Here is a 16141-nt window from a genome sequence, read left to right as displayed (position 1 = left end):
GGAGACACTTTGATAAGGAGAAAGACCTTGAAATACTATATTGGTACCCTACTGTAACAAATAAATGGATTTCAAATTCTCTGGAACATTTAACCTTAGAAGAAGATGATGATGAGTGTGTGAAAACTTATTTGTATGTGTACTAGCATTGTGCTTAAATTCCTTCTCAAATGTGGAGTTTATATTTTTTTTAATTTCATTTGTGCACAGACCTGATTACGAATCTCATTCAGTACAGGCTTTCCTCGAGTCAAATATATTGCTACAGTGTTGAGTTTCTTAGGACTACTGCCATAGCAACCAGCTTTTAATGCATCTGTAATAAAGTTCCATCCCCTTCTTTGATTTTTGTAAGGGTGAAAATTGCTTTGCTAACGGTAGCACTTAGATTTTGGCATCAGCATCCCATGTTCTGACTGTTTGCATCTCATACTGAGCTCTGGTCCTGAGCAAGCATAATGTTAGTATGCTTCCCAGTGTCCTTCGCAGATGTTTGAAAGCTGAATGTTCCTTCATTCATTCAAACGTTGGCTTGGAGACAGCTTGGAATACTGTTAAAATACAAACATTCTGCAAAGTATGAGTACTGTGTTACAAAGCAGAATTCACAACCAATGAATGATAATGGCATATTGGAGAGAGTCCCACTTCAGCCTGTGGCGCATTCAGTTAAATGGACTTCTGCGGCAGGCTCAAGAGATAATTGAACTGGGAAGAACCACTGGCATGGTGGCTGTGTCTGCACGTAACACTAAACCATGGTTTGATGCTATGTCAGGCTCACATGTTCCCCATTTCCTGCGCGGCAGGACTAATGATCCTCTCGCGTTTAAAAAGTTGAGTCAGTCTGTGAGCCGTATGGAATTTTGCAACCTAAAGTTAGTTACTCTCCTTTCTCATGGATGTTGAGAAGATTTGCTGCTTTTTCTTTCTTCTGGGAAATAGCATTTGTGCACTGTTGAAGATAAGACCTTTGAATTCCTTGGCAAAGCTGATTGTTAAAAGCAAAGTTGGAGAAACCCAGAGAGAGGATTTCACTATCGGATGTAGGTGATATGGTGCTCTCTGGATTTAAATATTAAAGCAGCCCCATTCCTCCCAACCCCCATAGCATGATTGATTTTTTTTATATCCTGCCCCCCCTCCCCAACTGTAACATACTTGGCATTTTTAAGCCTTTGAGATTTGCTCATTAGAAGAAATAAAGCAACTTATAAAACATTTTCGACTGAAACAGTATTGAAACTTGAACTCTGTAAATTACCACTGGCCATGTTGTTATAATCCTGCATATGTATTTGTTTAGGTTTCCCTGGAAGGGGGGTGGGCAGCTTGCATGCTGGTCATGATTAGCTCCAGTAACTTTAGAATCTATAATAGGCTTTTTTCATTTTGCATTTCTAAAATCCCTTGCTACTTCTATTGCTGTTTTTCTTAAATTAAAAGAAAACTCCAACATGATTCCCAAAGTGTTCTCCCCTCTCCCCACAAAAGTTCCAAGTGGTATGATTTTTAAAAAATAAAATTAACAAATCCAAATACATCTAACATCCTTTTTTCTCTTCCTGCTTTCCTCATTGCTTCCTCTGTTCTAGGCTGCTGGAGGAACCACTTCTCATCAAGTCAGTTTTTCCTATTTTAATGGATTTAATACCCTTCTTAATAACATGGAACTCATTAGAAAAATCTATAGTACTCTGGCTGGACATAGAAAAGACGTAGAAGTTACTAAAGGTTAGTTAAAATGTGGATATGAACCTTAATCTGGAACAGTTATTCCCTCCCTCCCTCCCTCCCTCCCCACTGGTCAGCTTTTCAGGATATCAAGTGAGATGCTTTGACAGCGGTAAAAGGAACTCTCCAAGCCTAGCTGTCCTTGTGCCTTTCCATTTTCAGTTGCTTTGTCCATTACAATTAGTTTTCCTACCTCTCTTTAAAAGAAACTTTTTTTTAATTTTGGAGAGATGGAGGTCTTAAAAAGCAGGATCGAATGAGCAGTCGACGTAAAGATGTTTTAAAGGCTTCAGAAAACTTCCTAGGAGTCGTGCCAAATTGGCAGCCTATTAAAGTGACCTTCAAGGCTAGTTGAAAAATTCCACAAACTTGTATTGGCATTGCAGTAAGCTGATCTACAAGTTTGGAACAAGATGTTATCAGCTCTATCTAACCACTTTTATAGAGAACTCCCTCGGCAGTGCCAACCCTCTATTAATGCAGCCCTACTGGGACGGCACAAGCAAGAAGAAAGTTCCACATTGCTGTCTCCTTCCCCCACTCTGACCCACAACTGATTGATACCGTATGTCAAATATCCTAAATCCTGCTGTTAGCACTAAGCTATAAGGCCAGACTGCTTCTCCTGTTTGCATGATGGATAGAGTATTTAAAACATACATTTACACAGTGGCGGGCATGCTATTTGCGGTGTTTTCTTCTTCTTTTGCAGCATATTGGTTTAATACTAAAAAATGTTAGTGATTCTAGGATATTTGTGGATAACTTTTGGTGTTGCTTGATTAGTTTCCCCTTCTATATTTTCCTCTCTCCCTCCCTCCACCCCCAATTTCTACTGCAGAGGAGTTTGTTCTGGCAGCTCAGAAATTTGGCCAGGTTACACCCATGGAAGTTGACATCTTGTTCCAGTTAGCAGATTTATATGAGCCACGGGGGTAAGTTGAAAATTACCCATTTCTTTGCTTGCAAAGAAAATGAAAAACAACAACATCGGAATACATATGCGTGAACAGAATACTGCCCGTTGCTGCTGGCAACTTTCCTCCTGGTGTCCAGTGCAAATTTCATTTTTTTGTGATCACTTGTTTCCCCAGGCGCATGACGATGGCTGACATCGAAAGAATTGCTCCTCTGGAGGAGGGCACCCTGCCGTACAACCTGGCTGAGGCTCAGAGACAGGTGAGGAGACAAGTGGGGATAATATGAAGGCCTGCGTTGACTTATTTCTTTCTTTTGCAGCAGCAAGCCCACAAGATTTGCCCAGTATGTCATATTTAAATCACACCAACACCCTTGCAGGTTCAGTATGAGAAGCAAGGCGTTGCATCCAGTGAAGTTCTACTCAGCGTAAGCCCATTCAAACAAATGGACCTAAGTTAGTCCCGTCTGTTAATTTTGAAGGGTCTACTCCGAATTTGACTGACGTTAGATACAACCCTCAGTTGTTAATTTTTAAAAGCAAAATAATTTGCTCACAACTTTGCTTAGCTGGAAAATAAAAAGTATGGGGTGTGTGCACGTGTGTGTGTGGGTTCCCCTTTCCATTTAGAAAGTTGAAGCATGAGTGATCTGATAGAAAAGATAAAACAAACAAGTAAGTAAGGGTCTCTCGCTAACAATATGCAGCAGGGAAGGGAATGTTGGTTCACCAATAGTGCAGTTCTGTAATGTCAAGTTTGTAGATATAGGATTCCAACCTTAGTAAACTAGCTGACTTAGCCCTCCCTGATCCTGTCTCCAAATATGTTTAATGAAGGAAGTAATGCTTTACAGTTTATCCTGGGAAGATGTTAAATCTTCTGTTTCACAGCCTCTCTGTTGCATTCTGTCTTCAGCCGCCTATTGAAATGAATGATGGTTTTGTTTAGTCTGTCACAATCGTTTCAAATCTTTTAAGACTGTAAAAGAAACCCAAGTGCTGTGTGGTGTTCCTTGTTTTGTTTTTGTTCGGGATTTTTTTAAAAATTAACCTTAATTTTTAAATGTTTGTATCTGGAAAGGGGAGATACTGGAAAACGATGCGGTGCAAAAGACACACACACACAAAAGAGTCTCTGCCAACTTTTAAAAAAAACCCTTTTATTGGTCTCTTTCGTATATTGAAAGCTGACACAGACCTGGGTGTAGTTCTGTTTTTCTGAAACTATCACTTAAAGTCAAACCGAGTTCTGTATGTTGAGAGCTGGAGGGTTCCCTCCTCCCCCCCACCGCCACCCCTTTCTATGCTCTGGGTCTGTACAGAGACGCCAGTTTGACCACAATGAGTTGATGCAGGCTACATTTTTGGGTCTAATAGGCCTTGAGCCAGGCCCTTCTCACTTGGCTGCTTCCTCCCCTCCCCTCCCGCCCCCCCAGCAGCATCACCCTACAAACAGCATATTTTTAGCCTCGCCTTAGGAGCGAGCGTGTTAGCGTACACACTCCTAGTAGCTGACTCCTAAAACCTGTCTCAAAGGTTACCGAGAGAGGTACAGAATAAGCGTCCGTCTGCACATGTTTAAGCCCCACACCGAAAAACTGCTTCATGGATGTGGTAGCTTTTCCACACAGCATTACATTCTTGGCACCCGCATCAAGACTTTCTGCACAGTGCAGATGATCAGCGGTACCGCAGGGTTACGGCTTCTGCCTGGAGAAACCACCGTGGAAATGCTTTGTGCCCTGATCAGCAGCTGAAGGGGGTTGTAATGAGTAGACGGGTCTCTAGAAATAGCCTGGAATATAAGCGCAGGTAGCAACAACACATGCAAAAGTGGATTTCTCGAGCAGATCTTTGAAATGTGCAATTCCTTAGGTTTTTTTCTTATGCTCTCAGTGGTGATCTGTGGTTGAAATCCAGCAAGCTGCTTTTATGCACAGTTTTCGCCCTGTTCACCTCCCACAGAAGCTCCTACGCCTTGCAAGAACTTTCAAAAATTGTGGAGCAGGGCTGAACCTCAGTGGAAGAGCACAATTATTGTTATTTATTAAATTTCTATACTGTCCTTCATCTGAGGATCATAGGGAAGTTTGCAATATAAAAACACAAAAATGCATGATGATGATGATATTTATACACCGCCCATCTGGCTGGGTTTCCCCAGTCACGCTGGGCAGCTCCCAACAGAATATTAATAATAATAAAAAAGTGATAAAAGATCAAACATTAAAATCTTCCCTAAACAGGGCTGCCTTCAGATGTCTTCAAAAGGTCAGATAGTTGTTTATTTCCTTGACATCTGATGGGAGGGCATTCCACAGGGCGGGTGCCACTACCGAGAAGGCCCTCTGCCTAGTTCCCTGTAACCTCACTTCTCGCAGTGAGGGAACCACCAGAAGGCCCTCGGAGCTGGACCTCAGTGTCTGGGCTGAACGATGGGGGTGGAGACGCTCCTTCAGGTATACTGGGCTGATGTATACAACACTCTAACAAACAAAAATAATAACCTGCCCCTACCACTTCAGTTTAAAAGGCTATAGATTGTTTAATTAGCCAAAGGCCTGGGAGAAGAGGAATGTTTTTGCCTGGTGCCTAAATGTATGTAAGGAAGGCTCCAGGCGAGCCTCCCTGGGGAGAGCATTCCACAAGGAGGGAGCCACTGCAGAAAAGGCCTGTTCTCGTGTTGCTGCATTCTGGACCTCTCATGAAGGAGGCACATGAAGAAGGGCCTGTGATGACGATTGCAGGGTCCAGGAAAGGCAGTTCTTGAGGCATGCACACAGTGCTTTGCATACCTATGGTCCAGGTTTGATTCCTGGCTTTTCCAGTTAGGCTGTCTCCTGTCCAAAGAGAAGCTGCCAGTCTCAGTGGACAAGACCAAGCCAGATACACCAAGCATATTGCACAGAAGCTTTAAAGAACAGTATTTTATGCAGCTATATGAGAGGCTGCTCTTAGGAGAAGCAAAAATGGAAAGCGCTCTTATGTATGTCAGAGCTAAATTTGCAGTGATTTGGACGTCAACCAATACGTCCAGGTTCTGTATCTCTTTTATTTTGAGAAGAGAGATGTTCAAATGCAATAGCTAATCTTTTCATAGCTATAAGCAAGTCTTTGCTTATAGGATTTTAAAAAACATTTTGTTTCTGGTACATTTGGATTTAAAAAAACAAAAAAACCAGTAGTGGTATAGTAAACCGAAAAATACGTTTTCTGTTGTTTCAGAAACCCAACCTGGTTTCTTCGGTATCTTCGTGGTCTGTTGGCAAGAAAGACTCCACAACACTTGTTTTAATATCTCTTGCCCCTATGGCAGCCCAGGCCAGTGTAACACAAAGCCGTGATGGAAAATATTTTTATTTTTATTTTCTTGCGTGCCTCATGTATTTAGACACTCCTCAAAAGCAGCCTAGGAGCAGGAGTAGTGTTGAGATTGTGATTTGGCTCAAAACTGGAAGCAGGCTGGGACATTTTCTAGGTGCCCAGAATTGTGACCACTTAAACCTTTGAATAATTCACTTGGCTGCGGTTGTCAATGAACTCGGTGGGACCTCCTTCTGAGTAGACATGTATAGGATTGCACTGTAATAAAGTATCTGAGTCTCAGTTTGCTGTGCGGAGGACTCATTGCATACTACTGGTTGATGCTCCCTTTTTACCCTGAACAAGGAAGTGTTACCCGCTGCATTAACAGCAAGGGCACAGACAAAAGTCCCATGATGTAGTAGCTGCCTTGAGTCAGTGCCTCGATGGGAGAACACCTTAATATCCTACCTGTGTTCCATTTTGTTCCTAGGAGTAAAAGTAGAATAGAGCTGATTACAATATTGTAGTCATTAAATTTCCTCTTTCGTACTTGATCCTCGATTTGTCATTCCTGTATTGCTGTTCGGCCGCAGTCTAACTTTCCCCCTTTGCCTTTCTCTTCCCAAATCTTCTCCCCAAACTCCACTACCTGCAGCAAGCTCCAAGCGACGTGTCACGTCCCATTCTCATCCAGGTAGCGGAATCTGCGTACAGGTTTGCCCTTGGCTCCATTGCTGGAGGTGAGTGAGGGAATCGGGTGCACAAAAATAACTTTTAGAATACCTTTCCACTTGCTTCTCTTTTACCTTCCCTTCCCTTCATTATATACAGAGCTCTGCAGCTTGTGACCAGGTTACCAAAAATGGCGTGAGCTCTCCTTGGCTTTTTTTGGTACTTTCCCCAGATTTAGGGGAGCCTTTTCAAACCTTCTGCCCTCCAGATGTTTTATAGGACCATAACTCTCGCATCTGGAGGGCACCAAGTTGGGGAAAGCTGATTTTGGGATTCCGTAGAATGCGCTTTGTGAATCGCAAGTGGAGTTTGCAACGAAAATGTTCTAGTGGTGTGCTCCCAGTTGAGATTCCAGCCAGCTATACCCTTGTACGGGATACTCCGTTCCATCCTACCCCTTCCCCAATTTTCCAATATTCTCCCACCCCACCCACCCCAAGAGCCAGTCAGCATTCCATGCCCAGTGAGCATGCTCAATTCTCATTTAGCAGTTTTCTTGAGGGGAGGTGTCCCACCTCCCCCTATTTTTACCCACCCTGGTCCTGCTGATATCTCCCTCTTATGTGTGAATAGTGCAGGGATATTACAGTTCAAAGGATGGAAGAGATGCATACAAGCCCTGCGATACTTGCAGGGTGATCGTCCGTCCATGTACAAGCTTAGAATGAACCCAGTGCAACGAAGCTTGCTAGAGAAATGCTCTTGTTTTTTAAAAAATTGTGTTACTTCCATGTAGCTGTTGGAGCCACGGCAGTGTATCCCATTGACCTTGTGAAAACCCGGATGCAGAACCAGCGCTCCACTGGGTCGTTTATTGGAGAGCTGATGTACAAGAACAGCTTTGATTGCTTTAAGAAAGTGCTACGCTATGAAGGGTTCTTTGGGCTCTACAGAGGTCAGTATACCAAGTGTTGTCTCCACCCCCCCAATTTGGTGCGAGTTTACAAGAGAGGGACTTGCTGCCGGCATGGATTTCTATATCACCCTGTTCAGAAGAACTTAACTCAGAATGAAAATTCTCCAGGATTGCATTGTGGCGTCTAAAGAGGAGTTTTATTGCCCTGATCACTCCCAATATCGATTGGATCTCTTCCTCCAGCCCTGTCTGCCACAAGGCATTTACAGAAACCACGTGGGCTGCATTCCTAACCCCACTCACCTGGGAATAAGCTCCACTGAATTCGGTAGGACTCACTTATGAGTAGACATGGTTAGGTTTTTGCTATAAGTGTAAGATGGTAATAGTACCCTCTGGAACACCCTGCCTTGTGCAATTTGGGAGGTGTCAACTGGGGTGGGCTTTAAATGTCTGCTGAAAACGTATCTGTTTAGACAAGCTTTCCCTGACTCTTAAGAAATCTTTAGATCTCACTGTTCGGTGTTCTGTTTTTATACTCAGTTGGGTTTTATTGCAGCAGCTTAACATCTTCAATCAATTCCTGTTGAATTTTTGTGGTATCTTGATGTATTACGTTCGCTTGGGTTTTTAAAAAGTTACATTCTGTCTTGGATGAGCCTCCTTAAGCAGCATATAAGTTATATAAATCAATAAGCCTTAGGAAAGCTTTTTACCTGCTGTTCAGAAGCCCTTGATTTTATACTCATCATCTCAGTTTGCTGTTGTGGACTGGACTGATAGGTCTGTCTTAACTGGAAACAATAGAGGAGCTATGTGAAGTGCATAGCTGCTCCAAAGCCCGCAGATGCCGTCAGGAACATTGGGGCCATCTGATGCTACATAATACCTTGCCATTAGCATATTTGTATGACACAAATAGCAAAAGCGGTCATGGTGTCAACAGCATAGCTTCAGAATAAACATAATAGATGGCTGCTGGTTATCATGAACTGGTGCATCAATTGCAGTGGCTATACCTCTCTTGCAGAGGCAGGACCTGTGATCCGCAGAAATGATATGCACACACAGGGGAAATTGCTTTGATGTTGCCAGCTGGCAGGTCCCATCACTGAGGAAGGCAAGCCACTGTGAATTGTTCATACCACCCCAGTACAAGCATTTCCTGCTGTGCCTTTTCCTTTCCAGAGACACCAGGAAACAGGGCACGCTCACCAAAGCTTCTAAGATAAGCTTTGGGAACCGCATTTCCCAAGAACAGCGGCAGCCGCAGCTGTCTGTGCGTACAGCAACATCTATTAACACCTAACTCTGGAGGTGGCACTGCTGCCATTCCTTGCCTCCAGTAATACTGGGAAAGGAAAGAGTAAATGGATCTGCTTTGAATCAGTCTGGACTTCAGGGCAATCTTATTTGAATCCCAAAGTGCAGGGACCCACAAACCACGTTTTCCAGACCCCACCTGGTTTCTGGTGTAAGACTCTGACAGCCTCCCAGAACACCGATCTTAAGACAAGCAGACTTGAACAAAGAGAGATTCCAGTGTGAATCTGCCGAATCACGGCTTCTTGGGAAATTCAGCTCTTAACTAGAGTGCCCTGGCTCCCACCCAGCACATGTAGACAGAGACGTTTACTTGAAGATAAGAAAGGGTTTTTTATTCAGGCAAGTAATGGTTCCGTCTCAACAGCAGACACAGAGCTCAGGAGTCATGGTTCAGGAGTTCAGGAACAGGGTAAGAAGTTCAGAACTGGACAGAAGCAGCAAAGAGGCCCCTTTAAAAAGTGACTCTTAAAGATGAGGCGTGATGATCTGCTCGACTTCCGGGAATGTCAGGATTGCAAATGCCTCTGTTGGCACAGTAGGGTCTGTTCCCACCTGCAAAGGCAGCACCTGGTTCTAGATGGCAAGGCTGTACCTTCCTGTTCAGGCTCCTGCTCAGTCTCTGCCTCCTCCTGTTCTTTCTCCTCCCTTGGCTGAGCAAAGCCCTCGGCAGGCTCCGTCAAGGCTCTCCGCTCCACAGGAGGGTTGGAAAGGGGAGCCAGCATCCCTGCTCCTCCTTCCAAAGTGGTGGAAGTTAGGGTGGAAAGGAGAGATTGTCCCATTCTCTAACTTAGGCTCCCATCAACCCCTCTGCTTCTTCCTTAGCTTACTGCATGTCCAACTCAGTTTTTTGTGACGCTTCTCTCCAGCCAAACCATCTGAGGCCAAGGTTTGTGCTTGGCTTCCCAATCATGGTTTGGGATGAACAAACCATGAGCGCTTCCATGCCCTGTGACTATTCAGAAAGCTGAAGGTCGGGGTACACTTGGGAACAATGTGGTTGTTGCACAAAGAGGTGTAAATGGAGGGGAGCTGGCAGAAATTATGTCCCACCTTGTGCTTTCCACTCACACCAAAGTTCCTTTGCATCCACCCATATATGTGAAGATCTTCAAGAAAGTGGTGAAAGCAGTATTCAAGTAATGTATCTCAAGTTACACCATTTCCAGCGTCTTTAGTAGCATACAGTGGTGCCTCGCAAGACGAAAAGAATCCGTTCCGCGATTCTCTTCGTCTAGCGGTTTTTTCGTCTTGCGAAGCAAGCCCATTGACAGCTTAGCAGATTAGCGCTACAGCGGTCTAGCGGCTTTCAGCGATCAGCTGTTAAGCGGCTTATCAGCGGAACAGCTGATAAGTGGCTTAGCGGCTTAGGAAAAGGGGGGAAAAGCGGGGGAAAACCGCGGGGACTCGCAAGATTTTTTCGTCTTGCGAAGCAACCCCATAGGGAAATTCGTTTTGCGAAGCGCCTCCAAAACGGAAAACCCTTTCGTCTAGCGGGTTTTCCGTCTTGCGAGGCGTTCGTCTTGCGGGGCACCACTGTATATATTCCTAACAGAAGCTGTTAGTTATCAAACTGAAATCCAGGACTGATTCCCTGGTGTGTTAATTGTGTTTTTTTACAAACCGGTTTCATGGTTTTTTTTTTTTTTTACACACAACTGTGGTTTGTTACAAACTGGAACTTGGAAGCCTTAAATCCCCTTCCTTCATTCACAAAAAAGAGAGGAGGGGGAGCACATGAGTCCAAGGTTGGCCGTGGTCTTGGAACGACCAACCATGCTTTGTCATTCTGCCTGAATCTGGCATACATCTAATGGACTGAGGTTGCCTTGGTTTCACACTTAAAATACTAAGGAAGTAAGCAGAAGTAATCATCATAGCCTGCATCTGTAGGATGGGGGCTTAAATACACATAATAGGCACAATCCAAAGATGTTGCAAATGCTAAAATCCCATTAAAACCAACAGGTTTTAAGTGCTCCAGACTCTACTGGAGGTACAGAGCTATTTTGATTCCCACAATCACAATCACTGAGCAGGGAGACTGTAAATGCAAGAGGAAATACAGTACTTTTTTTTTTTAGTAGCTTTCCAGCAACTCTGAGCTTGAAAGAAAACCAGACTTAGTGCCTTCTCAAATAGCAGGCAAAAGTAGTTGCGGCAAAATTGGTTTGCTCCAAAATCAAGCATAAACAGAAATCTCGAAAAGCTGATGCAAAAAAGAGCAAAGTGATGGAATAACCATAATGCCTCTTTATTCTCTCATCTGCCTTGAGAGACGCCTCTTGAAGTTTGTTCAGAAATAGTGAGCTGTTTTTTTTACTCAAACATGAAAATATGTATAATTGTAAATTTTTGTTGTGCTGACTTTCTCAGAAATAGTTGCTTAGGCAAATGGCAAATAACCCTAAAACATTTGTAAAATTAAGCTCCTCCTCTCTTTTTCCCCGTTTTGCAAAGAACATTTTATGCAGCACTTGGCTTTCCATCCTTTCTTCAAGATTGCCCAACAATCCGTAGCAGAAATTCAGCATTCAACAAAAGACTTACAGCTACCTGCTTGTTTATCATAGCGCTTGTAACTTTTAAAAAGCAAATATTTTGTGTATGGCTAGGTAAATAACCTGAGCTTAAATTTTAAATAGCAAATCGTTTGGCCAGGACAAACCATTATGTGAACTTAAAATCTGCCACGAAGAACACAGGAATATGCTTTATCCTGAGCAGACCATTACTCTGTGTAGCTGAATATGTCTCTGCCTGACTGGGGCTCTCTAAAGCTTTGAGCCAAGGTCTTCCCCAGCCAGGCTTGCTACCTGCTAACTGGAAATTCCAGGGATTGAACTGGGACCCTTTGCATGCAAACCATGTGCTTGACCACTGAGCTGTAGCTGCAAAATAATTTTGATGTGGCTTGGCCTGCTTTCTTTCTCGTTGGCTATTTCCTTATTGCTGCAGATCTTGTTGCTGGTGATAACTGAAGCACTTGGGAGTGTTCAAGACATTTCTCTCACACACTATTTCCACAACTTTTTCTTGAAACCCTACAAGATTCATAAGGGAATCTATGGAACAGGTGAAATGTTCAGCTGCTTTCAGCTGATGGGCTTTTTGTTCTTGTCTCTTAAGACACTGTGATGAAGAAGCTGTGTACCATCTTTGTCAACCCCAGACTGGCAATGCATGCGTACAGACGAGTCTCTAGGTTTCTGAAGGTACAGCAACAAGCTAATGCATTGCTTCTGAATGAGCCCAAGGGAAATCTGTAAAGGGCAGGTTTCTGAATTGTGCTTCACCATTTACTCTGAATTCTAAGTCATTATAATGGAGATATATGGTGGTGTTTGAATAGCCGCAGTTCCGAACCATGATAATTTTCGTTTAGGTGGTTACAAAAAATCATAATGACGTGTCTAGATGCTCCTGTTGAACATAAGAGTAGAAAATTGCCCTAAAAATGGCCCTCCCTCTTTTTAGGTGGCCAACTTTGCATAGCTGTTTATTTGCCAACTTAATGATACATTCCGTAATATGTATTTTTGCTCCTTTTATATTTACAGGTCTTTTGCCACAATTATTGGGAGTAGCCCCAGAAAAGGCCATAAAACTTACTGTAAGTACAATGCAAAAACCTTTATCGTATATAATCTATTATTTTTGTATCTTTGAATTTCCCAGTGAGAAGACTTAGGGGGTTGTTTGCTTAAAGCCTGCATAAGTGCATACCTTCCTTTGATAAAGTTACTTGCAGAATGCAGTCTGTGTTCATATCTTGCCTCTGGGTGCTGCAGGTTGCACGGAGTGTGTTTCTGTGTGTTTTGGATGAGAGTCTAGCTAAAGCCCATCATCTAACAGCCTCATTTGAAATGTTCGGCTCAATAGCAGTCCCCTTCATCTTCATTGCCTTGTACTTTAATATAAATAACTATGACACAGAGTGAAAACCTTGTACAAAAAAAAAAGAAGTCCTGTTCATACATTTTCATGTTCCTTACATTACTTATTTCCTGTAGTGCTTAAAGTTGAAAAGCAACTAAGAAATCCATAAATACCGAATAAGGATACTTTTAATTTTAGTCTGAAATCTTGTGTGCGCTATCTTCTTAGCAGTAAACTCAAAAATCATTGAAATGATAATTGAAATCATTTCAGCTTATTTTCAAGATCAGGCTCCCACACAGTGGAACGTATTTGAAGAAATGTTCAAAAATATTTAAGACTAATGCTTAAACTAAGCTATTTTTTAAATAGATGAATATACCTGCTGATATGTAAACTCTCCTGCTGTGCTGTAAATCTGATTTAAATGGAGCAGTCCTCTCTCTCTCTTTTCTAAGTATACATACAATATTGATGAAAGCCATAGAATTCATACTTATGAAAATTGGTATTCTTTTGTTAAAAAAATAATGGGACATGTTTTCTTCCTTCATTTGACTGAAATTTTGTTTTCCAAGGTAAACGATTTTATAAGAGACAAATTTATGGCGAGAGACGGTTCTGTTCCTTTTGCAGCAGAAATTGTCGCTGGTGGCTGTGTAAGTATCTTCTTTATGTTTGTTTTATCTGAGATGCATTTATTAGGAACAGAACCACAAAGATTAAGCCTTTAAGCTTGCAAGCCTATTGGTTCCTTCCTTAAGTAGTCAATTGAAGGTGGCTCTTAAATGAACAGATTGAGCATTTTGAGTGCTTTTATTATTTAATTTAATGGTTTAATAATTTTTGTTGTAATAATAACAAAATTAATAGTAGTTGTAGTAGTAATAGCTTGGTATTTTAAAGCTCCCCCTTTGCTAAAGTTACATACAATGTTGCTATATTTGTTATTATTACTCTTGTAATTATCTTGGCATTTTAAAAGTGTACTTGGTAAAATGATAGACTTGATTACATACGATGTAATACAATACAATGTTGTTGTTGCAATATTGGCAGTTTAATCGCTTGCTTGCAAACACTTATAGGCTTGCTTAAATACAATGTGTATTTGAAAGTTGGCTCGACTCACAAATTCATCGTGGCACCTACTCTGCCTTGTCCTTCTCGTCTTTATGCCCCCCTCGCCCACATTTCACTCGCTAATGTTCCCATTCAGGCCATAATACCGGCTCTGCAAAATGGCAAAAACGTTTCGCACTTGCTTGTTGCCATAGTGTTGTTAGGCTTTGTGATATTAACTGAGTGCCTCGTGCGTTCCCAAATGTATGCCGTATATAAAAGGCGTCCTGTTTTGCAGTCCGTTTTGCCTTCCTGGGGTGGCATCTTGCTGAAAGACCTGCGTTCCATTCTCTTTAAGTGACAATATCCCCGCTGCTTAGTTTTGCAACATCGGTTTATATAATTATAACCAGCGCTCTATTGAGGAGTATTGATTTTATTCAAGCAATTAAAATAAATCCTTTGTACATGAAATGAACCCTTGTTCAAAGATGAGTGCCATTTTGAAGACAGAGAAGGCTGTTCATTTAAACCGGCTTTGATCATCGGGGCAGGGCAGGGCTGGTGGCGTTCCAAGCTGACTGGTAAATTTCTTGCTGTCATAAGAAGGATGAGGTCACTCTCTAAAGCAATTTATATCTCTGCTGAAAAGAACGTGGAAGCACAAAACGGATCACAGCAAACAGTACCGTAATATCAGGAGAAGAAGAGACTCGTGCAGCTGTGCCTAGAGAAAGCGGTGTATGTTCTTCAGTGCAGTGCAGACTGAGAAGCTTTAGCTTTGCACAGTTCTCCTAAGGGTGGGGGCGATGTCTGCCTGTTCTGTTTGATCAATGACCTGTCACACAGTGCCAAGTAGGCTCACCTGTTCTGTAACTGAAGGAGCGTTCAAGGAGCATTTTTCTTTTTTTAAAAAAAGGAAAGACCATGGACCTTTTTTTGTTCGCAGGCACAAAATGCACAGTGATAAAACTTTAAACGAATTAAAATATTTGGGGATGCAGAAGATTTCCAAATGACCAAAAGCCCAATAGCAGACAGACAAATTATTATTATTATTCATTTTTATAGCACCATTTATGGCTAATTTACGTTTGTGCAGCTGATTGATTTTCCTAATTAATTCTAAATAATGGATACTTTGCAAAAAAAAAAAACACTTAAGAAAATAAAGTAATGACACAGGTATCTATTTAGTACCTTCTTATGGCTCAGTCATGTTCTGAAAGAGGACCATTTCATAGCCGTATTTTCAAAAAAAAAAGTGCTGTGTATGCTGGATCTTTCAGCCGGCACCCAGACTCTAAAATTAATTATGTGATTCTGCATAATTTCCTGGCAGTCAGTGTTTGGTGGCAAACAGCCCAGGGCTTTCTTTGAATTGAAGTGTTTAACTAGAGGGCAGACAACAGTGCCAGGTAGCTAGGATGAGACTTGTGTTGTCTCTTTATGGGTGGCCTTGTTTTGTTTATGTTCCAGTAGGTCTTTCAAAGTTGGCAGCATGGATAGAGATGGTAATTCCTCCATATTCATTTCATTTCATACTTATTTTTAAATCTTGTATCCTACCCTTCGTCCATAGGTCCTGGTTGTATTGTCTTTCTCTCTCGTTTTCCCTCATTCTTCTAAACACAGGCTTAACAAACCGGCAACAAAATGTTGAAGTGTGTGTGTGAAGTCTTTCTGTTCCGTGTGTTAATCAGCTGTGCTCCCTTCCCTTCCCACCCCCTTTCAATGTTCCATTTTTTCCTTCATCAGGAAGCAAGGGTGTTCTGTGGCCAGTCCTTCTTGGGGTTAGTTTCCTCTGGAGGTGTTTTTGTACTTCTGCAGACCTCGGGGCTCTCTCTCAAGTCTGCTGATTTCTCCCCCTTGGGGTGGATTGTGCTGTTTCGGCTACATAAGCAACAGCACTCACACCTGAACATCAGAAATAAAGTCACTCGTTGACTGTGGTTAGTCTAGACCTAGGCCAGTGGATGATTAATTTTGAAAGCCTTACCGCAGAGCTACGCAAGAGGTATACAGTAGTTCTGCTGTTGTTGTTGTTGTTTACACGGTGCAGCTGCTGAGGTTACAGTTTGAAGGAAAAGGGGCTTCTTAATCCTTTTTCAGATGAAAACTTCCCCTTTTATACCCTCCGTCGTGAAAACATACGGTTGCCACTTCTTTTTCTCTCATGGGTGAGAAAAGCAGTTGGTGGAGGAAGGGAGAAGAATATGTCTTTCCACAGGAAAAAACAACAGTGCAAAAAGAAGCTTCTGTTTCCCTGCTCATTCTGCCCCCTTTTTAGATTTCTGCCTCATGAAAAAGAAAAGATTCCACGAAAGGCT

At 42.3% G+C, this 16141-nt stretch overlaps 1 protein-coding gene across 4 annotated transcripts in view; it reads left to right on the top strand.

The window, feature by feature from the left end:
• The window catches only part of SLC25A13 (solute carrier family 25 member 13), a 109920-nt gene that overhangs the window by 60887 nt on the left and 32892 nt on the right, over positions 1 to 16141 (top strand). For 3 of the 4 annotated variants that reach the window (XM_053359116.1, XM_053359114.1, XM_053359117.1), the window contains 7 exons: positions 1596 to 1734; positions 2576 to 2669; positions 2829 to 2913; positions 6600 to 6699; positions 7428 to 7586; positions 12431 to 12483; positions 13328 to 13408. In XM_053359116.1, coding sequence (XP_053215091.1) covers positions 1596 to 1734; positions 2576 to 2669; positions 2829 to 2913; positions 6600 to 6699; positions 7428 to 7586; positions 12431 to 12483; positions 13328 to 13408 — 711 coding nt within the window. The remainder of the gene's footprint in view (positions 1 to 1595; positions 1735 to 2575; positions 2670 to 2828; positions 2914 to 6599; positions 6700 to 7427; positions 7587 to 12430; positions 12484 to 13327; positions 13409 to 16141) is intronic. The other variant, XM_053359115.1, reaches the window with a different exon arrangement.

The sequence above is a fragment of the Podarcis raffonei genome, chromosome 12 (assembly GCF_027172205.1).
Source record: "Podarcis raffonei isolate rPodRaf1 chromosome 12, rPodRaf1.pri, whole genome shotgun sequence".
Lineage (NCBI taxonomy): Eukaryota > Metazoa > Chordata > Lepidosauria > Squamata > Lacertidae > Podarcis > Podarcis raffonei.
The sequence above is the reverse complement of the archived record's forward strand: the minus strand, read 5'-3'. Positions and strand labels throughout refer to the sequence as shown.